General features: G+C 33.9%; 1 protein-coding gene across 1 annotated transcript; it reads right to left on the reverse strand.

Moving 5' to 3' along the window:
* Positions 1-758: 758 nt before the first annotated feature.
* Positions 759-9,176, reverse strand: LOC139846836 (katanin p80 WD40 repeat-containing subunit B1 homolog KTN80.3-like). The gene is made up of 18 exons (XM_071836369.1): positions 8,940-9,176; positions 8,619-8,749; positions 8,356-8,473; positions 8,025-8,251; positions 7,743-7,845; positions 7,136-7,206; positions 6,522-6,596; positions 6,274-6,417; positions 5,964-6,189; positions 5,378-5,860; positions 4,120-4,179; positions 3,912-4,030; positions 3,683-3,817; positions 3,197-3,271; positions 2,995-3,107; positions 1,741-1,857; positions 1,349-1,417; positions 759-1,266 (listed from the first exon to the last, which is right to left on the reverse strand). Exons 1-18 carry the CDS (start codon positions 8,968-8,970, stop codon positions 1,203-1,205), a joined length of 2,361 nt encoding a protein of 786 aa, XP_071692470.1. The 5' UTR covers positions 8,971-9,176; the 3' UTR covers positions 759-1,202.
* Between the last annotated feature and the right edge of the window lie 5,969 nt (positions 9,177-15,145).

Genomic DNA, 15,145 nt, shown 5'->3' on the forward strand with positions numbered 1-15,145 from the left:
TACTGACTTGAAAGCGACACTTTTTAAATTATACAATTATTTTATGCATGTTAATATCTTTTAGGGTTGTCGTTAGTAAAATCCTTATTATACTTATTAGCAACTACTTCGTATAAGTAATGTGTTGGAAATCGGTCAAAAATATGTAGGAGTTTTTAAATGAAATCAAAGAAAAAGTTGTTTTATACGAAAGTTTTGTCAGCTTGCAAAGCAAGTTCTCGCCTCGAAATTAGTCTACTCGCAAAGCGAGTTAGAAACTAAGGCCCGAATGAGAACAAAAAAAAAGTTGATGTTGAAATACTCGACGAGGTATTTCATGTTTCCGCCAAAAGTAGTCACTTATTAATCTTTTGTGTCCACCATACAATCACAATAGACTAACCAATGTGTCCCTAATGGCCGATTGGAACTTTCGACTTTTACAACATGAATTAATACTATAACGCAATAATTACGAGCTCGAACAAGGAGTTTCGTCATTGGAAGAAGTGGAAGGAGACATTATATTCGAACAAGGAGTTTCGTCATTGGAAGTGGAAGGAGACATTATATACTCCATAGTATGAAAGTGATGGTGAATTATATAGCATAGTTCAATAGTTGAGAATGAAAGTAATTGAAGTTGTTGTGTTTTAATTGTGTTAAAAAGTGTCGTATGAAATCAGCTTCTCTAACCAGACGTTAATCAAAACGTTGGTAGAGAGTGATGAGACACCAGACCTTGCTATTCACGGTTCTAACGAGCTTTCAAACCTTAAGCAACAAATCTGCACAAATGTGCTTCAAGCCAAAAGTAGGCAACGTTCACAACTTAACTAATCCATGCCTACATATTACAAGTTACAAATATGAAATACATTTTTCAAGTAATCTAATCACTGATCAGCTGGTATTTTATATAAACCTATGGATTAACTCCTCACTCACAAGGACACGCGAGCTCTAAATATTTACTAGGTTGTGTTGCGTTGGGTTGGGCATACATCTCGATTAGCAGGGTCATTTCGTTGACCAAAAAGTCAATCAGTCTTTGAAGGATGTTGTAGCTGGTTAATGCTTCTTCTGCATAATTGCATAGAATCAAATGTACATAAATCTCCCATCAGCGCAACACCGTAGTTCAGTCTTCAATTTTTTCCTATCCTAAAGAGAAACGAGTAAGAAAACCCTAAATTCTGTTTCAAATAAATGTTCATTCAAACTTATGAGACTTCTTGTAGTGCAAGAGTTAACTCGTGTGCTGATTTGGCAACTGTCCCGCCCCGTCTGAAAGATCATAAACAACCATAATTAGATACATGTTTGATATTTTTACAGGGAAAGAAAAAAGGTGACGGTGAACACTAACCTGGTTAGGATCGGTAACGAACGTTTGATCTTTTCAAGTTCCAGATAGCAGAGATTACACCGCTCGAGCCTTCCACAAATCATTTAATTAGTGTGAGCATTTAAAAAAATAAAAATTAAAAAAACACTTTTGGATGGACAGAAGACCAGTTGATTTCTAACTGTTGGTCAAAATGGGCCAAAGTTTGAAGCTTTTATGCATGATTTTATATAAACTTTTGGCATTTTCTGCCCGTTTCCAGTTTGCTTTCTAAATTTAGTTGGCAAATTGGACCCATTTGACACAAAGTATAACCCGAACAACCCGTTGATGGTTTCCTGATAAAGGTTTGAAATACCCATCTCTAAACACTGTTAAACATATTTAAAAATTATTGTAGATCCAAAACATACCTTTGCTCTGCTTCAATATCAACACCAACAGGGGATGATGCTTGTAAAGATGAGTATATAACTGAACCAAATACCCGCACCAACTTTAGCAATAACTCTAATGATAATACTCCATGCCTAAAATTATTACGTGTTAATACTGACATCATAGTAATGACATACAAGAAGAATAGCATGCAGAAAGTGTATTGTAAACTTCCTCCACATATTCAAAAAAGAGAGAGAAAAAAAAAAAAAAAATATATATATATATATATATATATATATATATATATATATATATATATATATACAACGAAGTTTTTAAATATTTATCACTAAACTAGCGTAACCACCACAATCAACTGACAAGGCAAGCAACTTCTGGCATCTTCTCTTGAATCTCAGAAGTAGAAAACTAATAAATTATTTTGATTACCTTTGTTGAATATAGCAAATTTCTTTTTGGGTGGTCTCAAACAATATACTTTTGCTTTATATTGGTATAAGCTTGCAATTGGTATTTACATTTGTGCCCATGAATAAAACATTATATGAATGAATTGAACATTGAAAATTACCATGCTCTGCTTTTATAATACTTGAGCAGTTGTCAAGCAGCTCTATAAAACTAGTTGCCAAGGTAACTGTTTAATTTTTTGGAACGATATAGAATGGAGCAAGGATGTAAAAGTCGCTAGTCGGGGATGAGTCAGTCGGGACCTTGGAAGGACTAGTAGGTCGAGACGGTGACGAGTCGGGTGTTGACCAACTTTAACTTTTAGTCATAAATAAATTAATAAATAAAACATATACATATACATATATATTGTGCATAACTATATCAAACGTAAAATGTAAATATTACAAACGCAGATATAGGGCAAAAATTCTAAATTTTAAAAAGTATCAAAATTTTGACCTAACTTTGACCAACTTTAACTTTGACCGACTTGGACACAACTCCGCCAGACTTTGACCCGACTTTTTAGGGGTTTTTGGATGAAACATGACAGCCTAGTCCCCAAACCGACTTGTTAGCGGACTCAACCGACTTTAACAACAATGAAATGGAGTAATTACTACTATGTATTTCATTTTTTATTTTATAGGACAAATAAAGTGATGCACGAGAAAACTCGGCAAGATATGCAATCAGGTAAACAACTGTGTTTACATTATGTAGGTAACACAACATAGTCTAATTGCAAATCTGACCAACAATTAATATTCAACTTACTTATCAAACACTAAAAGTGATCTCACATGACATACCTATCGATGTCACTGTCCAGGAGGCTGGCAAGAAGAGGCAGTAAACAAGAACAAATATCCAACGTGATGGTATCGATTTTTGCTGTCAAAAGGCTCACTATATCAGCAGTCACCTTCACCAACATAAAAAGGTAACTGTCAATACAAATTAACATAAGTGGAACAGAAACAAAACACGAGGTGTTAACCAAATTTTACTCACGGAATGGTCAGACATTCTCAACATTGCATTAATTGCTCCTTTTATATCATTCTTGTCCCAGCATCTATGGACCATCTGCAAACAACATTAATTAGTTAATAATTTCGAGTATCCTTTGAAATAAATTGACTAATTGTCCATCAATAATATGGTTATAAGACCTGATAATCCTCAGTTTAATGTAGCTTTTTTATCATCCAATAAACCTTTAGTGAATGGGTGCAGATTTTGTCTTGCAAGCCAGTTATAAGCTAACTTTCCATTTGTATTTATCGATTGGTCAGTTATATTGAATATTTGGGTCCAGTTTTACTGATACTTTCTCAGACAAAGAAAATGCAGTGGTGAGTATACATTTTATTTCCAACCGATATAACTTTCGCTATCAAACATGAAATAATCCAAAAGATTACTTTCTTTTCAGGAGATGCACATGTAAAGTAACATAATTTATAACGCCAACATATAAATAAAAATAGAACTAACCTGTAACTTGGCCAAACGAGATTGCATTGAGGATACAAACTGATCATGCCGTCCCATTATGTCTGCAACAACATTTTCCTCTGTGACAGGCTCTGCTTCCTTGATGGAAGATTCGGATAACTGTTTCTGCAGTGACTGAGTATACCATATAAAAAAAACATTAATGAGAACATCTTTCAATTAAAATAAAATGAGAAAAGATGTATGGAGGCTACTGGAATTGTCATACCACAGTATTCGGTAACTGGTTGACAACCGAGTTACTATCTGAGAAGCTTCTAGAAGGAAGAGTGTCATGACAAGACTTTTCTTTCCTGTTCCAAGTAGAAACAAGTGGACGTGTTCTTCCTAAATACATATTAGCAATATTATTTATTATCATTCATCCTTGTTGATAGCTTTAAAATAAAAGGCTTGAACAAAAAACGGTATCATACCTCTTGGTTTACGTTCCATAGAGAAAGTTTCTCTATTTGACCGTGGTAGACGTCCTTCATCTACAATAATCGTTATAAAAATAGCATTAGTTGGTATATATTTGGATAACCAAAGAAACTGAAACTTTGAAATAAAGGAAAATGAAAAATGAGGCTTTTTTGTCTGTACAATCCAATAATGAGGACAAAAATGTGAATTAAAATGATACTGATAGAACTGAAACTCGTGAAGGTGTATATAGCGAGGAAACATCCACCAGATTGATTAACATATGATATATACACCGTGCTAATATATAGAGTTCCGGGTCTTTTATTCATATCATAATTTAGATCATGGATGTAAAAATCCCGAATCCCTTGTTACTCCTTTTTAGGAGGAGGCCAATTAGATTTTACGCAACCCGTCTAACTAAACGTTCAACGCCAGTCAATGGGTTTTAATAGGATTTATTTAGTCAAAGTCGGATTAATGGGTCAAAAATGTTCAAAGTTAAAGTTGGTCAACATTTCAATATGAATATAATTTAGAAGCTTAAAGTATTTGAACAAGCAAAAGATTATGTTTATGTTTCTAGATAATTTTGTTAAAGTTCATGTTTATTTAGGTTTATGGTTTTCTTCTATATGTACACAAGTAATTTCAATTTCAGTATTTGTTATTTAAATGTATAAAAGTCCAATCCCGTTGACCCCTGATTAATCTCCAAATTGGCCAATTAATCCCTACAAGGTTCTGGCCGATTAATCCTGATTACCAATTTTTACAGCCTTGGTTTACATATTGTGATTACTATTAAGCTTCTGTATAGGAAAACATAAAAGAATAATGAAAGAGGCTGCTGTAGAAATAATACACAGCATAGCTGTGTAAGGGCTTGCTTATATCACCGTCTATATGACATCATACGTAGAATCTAAAAAACAATAATTACTCCCAACTTAGGCACTTGAACCCACTTGAACCAACATTAAAAAATATATAAACTAAAGCAATTTCTTACATATACTTCACAGCATTTTAGTAAATAACGAAACATGATAGTAAGCATGTAATATACAAGTATTGTGAAACTAATAATGGTATATACTAAGCCTACACCATGGCAGTCAAACACGTGATTTAAGATACAAACGACACATTCTTATTAAAGAATCCCGACTTAACAGTGATTCGTAAATGGATGTTTGCATGAACAGGCACTTCAAAACTACAGAACATACATTATAACTATATTTAAGAAAAATATACACTTACAAATTTCAGTTTGGTAGTTTGACCCCGACTCAGTCACTAAATTCTGCTGCAATTTGTTTTCTTCAAAACTTGTCTCCTTAGCTGGAATTTCAAATGCCAAGCCTTTTGTAGAAGTAAACGCATTTCGTTCAGCAACTCGACTAGATTCAACGTCACTTACATTATTCACAGAAGAGAGTGACTTATCTGCTTCATCCTTTATATTCAAGAACTTGCGAGAATCGGGTGATTTTGACAGAACCATTGTTGGTGTTACTCGCCCAGAAACACCTTCTCGTTTTAAATCAAGATTGTTTCTGGGTACAACTACAGGAGCAACATCTAACCGGTTGAAAGTTGACATAATTTGTGTCGGTTGACTTTTTGTAGCATTTCGTTTTGAAGCTGCTAGTGCACTCGGAACTGAAACTGAAGCAGTGGGACTGATCTTTTGGACAACGTTAGGATACATCTTTTGAGAGATAGCAGGCAATTTTCCCGTGGCTTCATTAAGTAAAAAATACGTAATCAGTATCATAATTACTAGACAGGAGATGAATAATGGTAACATAAAAGCGGACAAGCAACAAGTTAGAAAAACGCATACATGATAAGGTTTTTGAATCCTTATTGGTCGGTTCTGAGTTTTGATTAACCGAAAGCCTTGCTAACGATTTTGTGTCCTTCACAATTGGATCTGAATTTTGTGAAACCGGCAGGCTACCCAAACTTGGTTTTGTGGAATTTTCGGTCAATGCTGAGAGATTTCCACTTGAGTTAGATATCTGTTCTTGGCGGCCATTTATCTTGGAGACATTATATGGTTCAATTCTCTGCATGAGATCAAAGGCTCGTGAGATACGTCATAAGATATAACCGACATGTTTTGAACAAATAATAGCAGAATATCATAGTACCGAGATATCTACAACCCAAACTCCTACACAGCTTTGATTGTAAGAACAACCGAGAAGCTTCCCTTCATGCATATTGAGATCGGACAATTTTGACCATCCCACATCCACTGCATCATGGGTTCTAATTGGTTCCCATGAGTACACCTAACACACATATAACGGGTGTTTATTACTTATATACAAAGTTATGTAAAAACTAGTATCGTTGTCAATTTGTCATAGTAATAAAGATTTCTAGAAGATCATACCTTTAGACTCTCATGCAAACCACATAGAAGGGTTCTCCCATCAGGATTGAATGTCATACAACGTACTCCACTAGTCTGAAATAATAAGAAACAAACAAGGGAAAGAAAGTATTACTTAATCCCATATATACAAATTCATAAACTTAGGGTGCGTTTGATAAAATTGAATGATTTAGCGCTGAATGGTTCAGAATCTGAATGATTCAAAGCCTCTGAATAAAGTTTGTTCGGAATGAAAATAAGCTGTTTGATAATCACTTAGAATGAACGATATAAACTGAGTAAAATTACCTTATCAAAATGTAACATGAATAAATATTCAATATACTTGTTAGTTAAGTGTTCAGGATAGGATTGGATAAGAAAATTACAGAAAATTTAGGCTCTTAATGGTTAAGAGTGTGTTTCATCTCTGAATGGTTCAGCACTGAATTCTGAACCATTCAGCACCACATGTCATTCAGAGGTCAGAAACAAACGCACTGAATGCTGAATGGTTCAGCATTCAGCACTGAACCATCCCATTAAGAGGCAAACAAACACATCCTTAGAAATGGGACCTACAAAATGGAATCAAGTATTGAAATAGACTTTAATAATCTCAAAGTATTTACCTCTGGGCCAGCAGAACCTATGAGTTCCAAAGTTTCTAGGTCCCAGAACTTAACGGTTTTATCAGCAGAGCCTGCCACATAAGAATGCAAACAAACAGACTTATGAAAATTGGAAAGCAATGTAGTAACCATCTGACAACATTGTTCATCAGGAAGCGGTTCGAGCCTTTTAACATTTACAAAACGGGTTATTACTGCAATCATGTAACATCTACTCATAGTAACATCAATTAAAAACAATGAAAGATCAATAACAAACCAGTGAAAAGATAATAGAAGGTTATTTGCTATCATGAGCCACCAATCTTTACAAGAATAAATTCGTTTAGCTGATTCTTATCACATGTGTGAGTACGATAATATCTAGTTCATTTATTTTCAAAGTGTAAATTTCATTATCATCATATGGAGCACAATGGAATTTATCCTCTTGATTAACCATGAACGAGCCAGTTAAAGTAAGTGACAATAACACACATATAGTAATCATTAAATACCAAAAGATAAACAAGGCACTTTTAATTTTTAAATCACCCTACTGTAGCAGTAATATAAGATTGCACATGTAAAATCAAACACTTTCAGCATAAAATCCACAAATACCAACCTGTAGCCATCAAGAACTCATTCGGATGAAAATCTATGCATTGGACCTGGCCTTCGTGAAACTTGAAATCATGTAAAAGCTTTCCTGCAGTTAAATCCCACAGCTGCAACAGCAGTCCAATGTTTTAAACATAACAATAGTACAATAACAATTTCACAGATAAATTGACATTTATGTAAAGGATATGTTATAGATTTTAGTTTTACAAAAACTCAAACATATATATGATTCAAAGCCTTCAATTATATCAAATGCAGGGTGGAAAAAGGAACATGTTCTGACCTTCACACTGTTGTCTTCTCCACCAGACACTACCCAACGACCATCTGGTGTAAATCTTATCACATTGACCCCTCGTGTATGACCTTTATACGTATGTATACACCCTTTTCGTCTGATATCCCATATCTTTAAATTTGTGTCCAATGATCCAGAAGCAAAAAACTCCCCAAACGGATGAAAATCCAACGATATACAATTGGATCGATGACCGGTAAGAGTGCGAACAACTGCAAGTAAAGCATATTTACATTAAACTACATTAATTACCAAAACACACAACATGTTCAATGTTCATTGTTCAATGAACTGGTAAGTTACGTAGCACGCATACTCTTTGCTTCTTCTAAGTCCCACAACTTAATTGTACCACTTGCAGCTCCTGCAGCTACCATCACTTCAGACGAATCGAAACTGACAGAATCAATTCCACTTGAATGTCCAGATAAACTCTGTAATAAGAAGACATTCAATTTGATCCCTATTTTAAAATAACTTTCCCTTTCATAAATGCTTTGAAATAGCCCTCAGCCCTAGAATGATGTATGCATTGTACATATAAGCTCTTATTAATGTAAGGTTAATTATGTAATTTACCAGGATAGCATTTGGCTTGCCAATAGCCCATAGGTTAACTTTATGATCTTCTCCACCAGTAACAAGAACCCTTGATGATTTCCTCCCAATCTTTAAACAATTTACACTTGAAGTATGAGCTACAAATTCCTCTATATATCATAATCCAGTCAAGTTCAACAATCATATAAATACAAATAAATATTTATTAATTTACCATATATAATCATAAGCATACATTTAGCATATAAATACTTAAACACCTCACTAGATCACAAAAATGGAGATATAAATATTCAACTTCAAAATTATAAATTAAAATAATTAATAATTAAAGGATACGTAGCTTATAAGCACGCTTTGTGGTTGCCATGGATAGACTGAGTCAATGAAAAGACAGAAACCCTAGATCTTCATGTGCGCGCGCATTGGCAGCTTAATTCGAGCTTCTAACTTTTGAAACCTTGAAAGATCTCAAACCCTAGAAAACAAAATAATGCCAGTGATTTAAGCAAAATTACTTAGTGGCGGTACAAGATTGGTGTTTATGAACAACTAAAAAGACTTCATTCATTGTTGTTTCTTCGCAATTTATTTGAAATTTTGAAGGTTTTTGCACTCTCATTTAATTTGATAAATTTTAAAAATAATAAAATAAATGGAAAAATATGGATGGAAGAAGGGAGGGAGAAAAGGGGGTTTTTGTTATAATAATAATAATAATATAGATATGGATAGTCAATTTTGGTGTATACATATAGTCAATTTTGGTACACAAAGTATGTATTTTTATATTGAGATTTTAGGCTATAAATACTCATGAATGCAAGCATTAAACTTGCACCATTTCTCACACTTACAAAGTGTTTCTTTCTTTCTCTCCATTATCATCTTTGTTCTTACACTTCATTATTAGTATTCTAAATCAAGAATCAAATCACTAAAGGTAGTTATAAGCCTACTGAATTATAACATCAAGAATCAAACCACTAAAGGTAGTTATAAGCCTACTGAATTATAACATCAAGAATCAAACCACTAAAGGTAGTTATAAGCCTACTGAATTATAACACGTTATCAGCACGATAATCTTAATACTAAATATGGTTGGCTCTGCCACCAAAATGATATATGGTCGGTTATACCACCAAAATGATATATGGTCGGTTATACCACCAAAATGATATATGGTCGGTTATACCACCAAAATGATATATGGTCGGTTATACCACCAGAATGATATAGGTCGGTTATACCACCTGAAAAAATATATGGTCGACACTGTCGCCAAATTTTCATTTATGTTTACTAATATTTATATTTTTGTTATATAACATTTATTTATGATTGCTTACACATGGTCGACACTGTCACCTACTTATCATTTATGTTATATTAAATTTATGTTTAATGTTTATATACTTATGAATATAAATTGACTCTAATTTATCATGATGTTTGTTTTAATTTTTGATAATAGAAAATGTCGAATCTGGAAAAGCTTAAATTTACTCCTTTAGAATCAACTGGAAACAACTACATGCCATGGGTTATAAAAGTAAAAATGCATCTTAAATCAATGGGCATTCTTGAAACCATAAATGAAAACAACACTTGTTCTGAAAAAGAACAAGCTACGGCATGTTGCTTTATTCATCAACATATTGATGAATGCTTACAAAATAATTATGTGACTGTAGAAGATCCCCATGTTTTATGGGAAGGTCTCAAAAGCAGATTCAATAATCAAAGAGAAATTTTACTTCCAGCTGCAATGGAACAATGGAGAACATTAAGGTTCCAAGACTTTAAGAAAGTAAATGAATACAGCTCAGCTCTGTATAATACATGTTCACAACTTAAATTCTGTGGACATGAAATTAGTGATGCAGACATGATGGAGAAAACTTTCTCCACAATGAATGCTGCAAACATCACAGTGCAAAGAAATTTGAGAATGCTAAAGTTCAAAACATATCCTGAACTTAATTCATATCTCTTAGTTGCAGAGCAAAATGATGAGCTATTAATGAAAAATCAGCAATCCCGTCCTACTGGTACACTTGCAATCCCTGAAGCAAATACTGCAAATAATTATAAACAGGGACAAGGACGCGGGCAAGGTCGTGGTTATAATAACCATCACCATCATCATGCCAAAAGCCATAACTATGGTAGAAACCATCCTTATGGTAATGGTAATGGGCGTGGACGTGGTCGTGGTCGTGGCCGTGGTGGTCAAAGAAATAGTAATCCACGAAAATATAAATATCAACCACAAAACAAGCCCATTAAACAAGATGTTGAAGAAAATTCTTCTAAAAATTCTGAAGAATCTTGCTACAGATGTGGTAGAATGGGCCACTGGGCTAATACTTGCCGAACATCTAAACATCTTGTTAAGATGTATCAGGATTCGCTGAAAGGTAAAGAAAATGAAGTAAATTTTGTGGATAATATTGATCCAACAGTCACTGAGAAACCATCTGATTTATATGAAGATTTCTTGAATGTTTAAGTTGTGTGTCTTTTGAAAAATAAACGATTTAATATCGTCTGTCTTTGTCATTATGTTTGCTAAATGTTTCAGTACTATCTATTTGCGTTTAAAATATTGTGTAATATTAATGTACTCACTATTTATTTCTTATATATGAAGTTCAATATGAATTTTGCTGGAATACAACATCAATCAAGTGGTGGAGATCTCTGTATAGCAGACAGTGGAACTACACACACTATACTTAAATCCGAGAAATATTTTATTGATCTAAAACCAACGGAAGGAACTATACATACAATATCAGGACCTGCTAACTTGATAAAAGGGATAGGAAAGGCAAATTTCATACTACCAAATGGTACAAAATTTTTAATAAATGATGCCTTATTTTCTCCCAAGTCAAGCAGAAATTTATTGAGTTTCTCCGACATATACCTTAACGGGTATGATTATCAGTCAGTGACAACAGAAAATGAGAAATATTTAAGTATCACTGACAAGAGTCATGTGGTTGAAAAACTGCCAAGACTTAGTTCTGGATTACATTATACACATATAAATGTACCAGAAATACATATGGTAGTTAACGAAAAATATATTGATCCTGGTGTATTCAGTTTATGGCATAACAGATTAGGCCATCCAGGATCAACAATGATGAAAAGGATTATTGAATGTACTCATGGACATCCACTAAAGGATAGAAAAATCCATCATGATACAATGGTTCCATGTACATCTTGCTCTCTTGGAAAATTGATAACTAGACCCTCACCACTTAAGGTTGAGAAAGAATCACCAATGTTTCTTGAAAGAATTCAAGGTGATATATGTGGACCAATTCATCCACCATGTGGACCATTTAGATATTTCATGGTTCTAATAGACGCATCTAGCAGATGGTCTCATGTTTGTCTGTTATCAAGCCGTAATGTGGCATTTGCAAAATTTCTTGCCCAAATTATTAAATTGAGAGCTCATTTTCCTGATTACACCATTAAAAGGGTGAGACTTGATAATGCTGGTGAATTTACATCTCAAGCATTTAATGACTATTGCATGTCTATAGGAATTGTTGTTGAACATTCTGTTGCTCATGTGCATACACAAAATGGTTTAGCCGAGTCATTGATTAAACGTTTACAGTTAATCGCTAGACCATTGATAATGAGAACAAAACTCCCTGTATCTATATGGGGTCATGCAATTTTACATGCTGCTGCATTGATTCGCATCAGACCAAGTGCAAGTCATAAATATTCCCCCCTACAACTTGCTTTTGGTCAAGAGCCAAATATTTCCCATCTTAGAACATTTGGTTGTGCAGTGTATGTTCCAATTGCGACACCACAACGTACAAAAATGGGTCCTCAAAGGAGGTTGGGAATATATGTTGGATATGAAACATCTTCAATATTAAGGTATATTGAACCTATGACAGGTGACGTTTTTACAGCACGTTTTGCTGATTGTCATTTTAATGAAACATTGTTCCCTAGATTAGGGGGAGAAATGAAAAATAAAGAAAATGATGTTTCATGGTGTGAACCTCAATTAAAGTATCTTGATCCTCGCACAAAAGAATGCGAGACAGAAGTTCAAAAGATAATGCATATACAAGAACTTGCAAATCAATTGCCTGATGCATTTACAGATACAAAAACGGTGACAAAATCATATATACCAGCAGTAAATACTCCAGCTCGAATTGAAATTCCAAAAGCTGGCAATAACGTCACTCATGAATCTTTGCCACGTCAGAAACGTGGAAGACCAATCGGTTCAAAGGATAAAAATCCTCGAAAAAGAAAATCAGCTGATAATGAAGTAAAAGAAAGTGTTCAAGAAGAACCACAAATCAGTACTCCTACTGCAGAGGAGATTGATGATGTCAATACAGAAATTGCAATCAATTATGCATATTCAAAAATATTATGGAACCGAAATGAAATGAAAAATCTTGATGAGAAATTTTCATTTAATGTTGCATATGACATCATGAATAATGATGATGATCCAGAACCAACATCTATGGTTGAATGTCAAAATAGACATGATTGGGCTCAATGGAAAGAAGCAATACGAGCTGAATTAGAATCACTCAATAAAAGAAAAGTTTTCGGATCCATCATTCTCACTCCTAAAGATGTGAAACCTGTAGGATACAGATGGATTTTTGTCCGAAAAAGAAATGAGAAAAATGAAGTTACAAGGTATAAAGCTAGACTTGTAGCTCAAGGTTTTTCTCAAAGACCGGGAATTGATTATGAAGAAACTTATTCTCCTGTTATGGATGCAATTACTTTTAGGTACTTAATCAGTCTGGCAGTTTCTAAAAATTTAGAAATGCATCTCATGGATGTTGTGACTGCTTATCTATATGGATCACTTGATAGTGATATATATATGAAGATACCTGAAGGATTTAAGGTACCAGAAGCATCAAATGCAAAACCCAAAGAAATGTATTCGATTAAATTACAAAGATCTTTATATGGGTTAAAACAATCGGGACGTATGTGGTATAACCGATTAAGTGATTACTTGATAAGCAAAGGGTATACAAATAATCTTACTTGCCCTTGTGTTTTCATTAAGAAAACAACATCCCGATATGTGATCATAGCTGTTTATGTTGATGATCTTAACATCATAGGTACAAATAAAGAGATCCATGAAGCCATTCAACTTCTAAAGAAAGAATTTGAAATGAAAGATCTCGGAAAAACCAAGTATTGCCTTGGTTTACAAATTGAGCATATGCCTAATGGTTTACTTGTACATCAAACAACATATACTGAAAAGATTTTGAAACGTTTCAATATGGACAAGGCAAAACCATTAAGTACTCCTATGGTTGTTAGATCACTCAATGTTGAAGCTGATCCATTTCGTCCATGTGAAGATCAAGAAGACATTCTTGGACCAGAAGTACCATATCTTAGTGCAATTGGAGCTCTTATGTATCTTACAAATTGTACAAGACCTGACATTTCTTTTGCAGTTAATTTGTTGGCAAGGTTCAGCTCTGCTCCTACCAAAAGACACTGGAATGGGATCAAACACATATTTCGATACCTTCGAGGAACTACTGATTTAGGATTATTTTATTCTAACGAATCAAAACAAGATTTGGTTGGTTATGCAGATGCAGGTTATTTATCTGATCCACATAAAGCTAAATCTCAAACTGGATATGTATTCCTAAATGGAGGTACTGCAATATCATGGCGTTCTCAAAAACAAACACTTGTTGCTACATCGTCAAATCATGCCGAAGTGATTGCATTACATGAAGCTACTCGAGAATGTTTTTGGTTGAGATCAATGACACAACTCATTACTGATTCTTGTGGACTAGAACGCGATAAAAGTCCAACAACTATCTATGAAGATAATGCAGCTTGCATAGCACAGATGAAAGAAGGGTATATCAAAAGTGACCGAACAAAACACATACCACCTAGATTCTTCTCATACACTCAAAATCTCATTAAGGACAACCAGATTGAAATGAGATATGTGCAATCTAGCAAAAACTCTGCTGATCTTTTCACGAAAGCACTTCCAACTGCTATTTTCAGAACACACGTTCATAACATTGGCATGAGACATGTTCAAAAGATGTAACAGCTGAAGCGATGTCTACTTGAGGGGGAGTCAACTCCATGCTGCACTCTTTTTCCCTTAGCTAAAGTTTTTTCCCACTGGGTTTTCTTTAGCAAGGTTTTTAACGAGGCAGTAATTTATAGTTGATCTTCAACAAAATAAAATTGCTATCCAAGGGGGAGTGTTATAATAATAATAATAATATAGATATGGATAGTCAATTTTGGTGTATACATATAGTCAATTTTGGTACACAAAGTATGTATTTTTATATTGAGATTTTAGGCTATAAATACTCATGAATGCAAGCATTAAACTTGCACCATTTCTCACACTTACAAAGTGTTTCTTTCTTTCTCTCCATTATCATCTTTGTTCTTACACTTCATTATTAGTATTCTAAATCAAGAATCAAATCACTAAAGGTAGTTATAAG

Source organism: Rutidosis leptorrhynchoides, chromosome 5, assembly GCF_046630445.1.
Source record: "Rutidosis leptorrhynchoides isolate AG116_Rl617_1_P2 chromosome 5, CSIRO_AGI_Rlap_v1, whole genome shotgun sequence".
Lineage (NCBI taxonomy): Eukaryota > Viridiplantae > Streptophyta > Magnoliopsida > Asterales > Asteraceae > Rutidosis > Rutidosis leptorrhynchoides.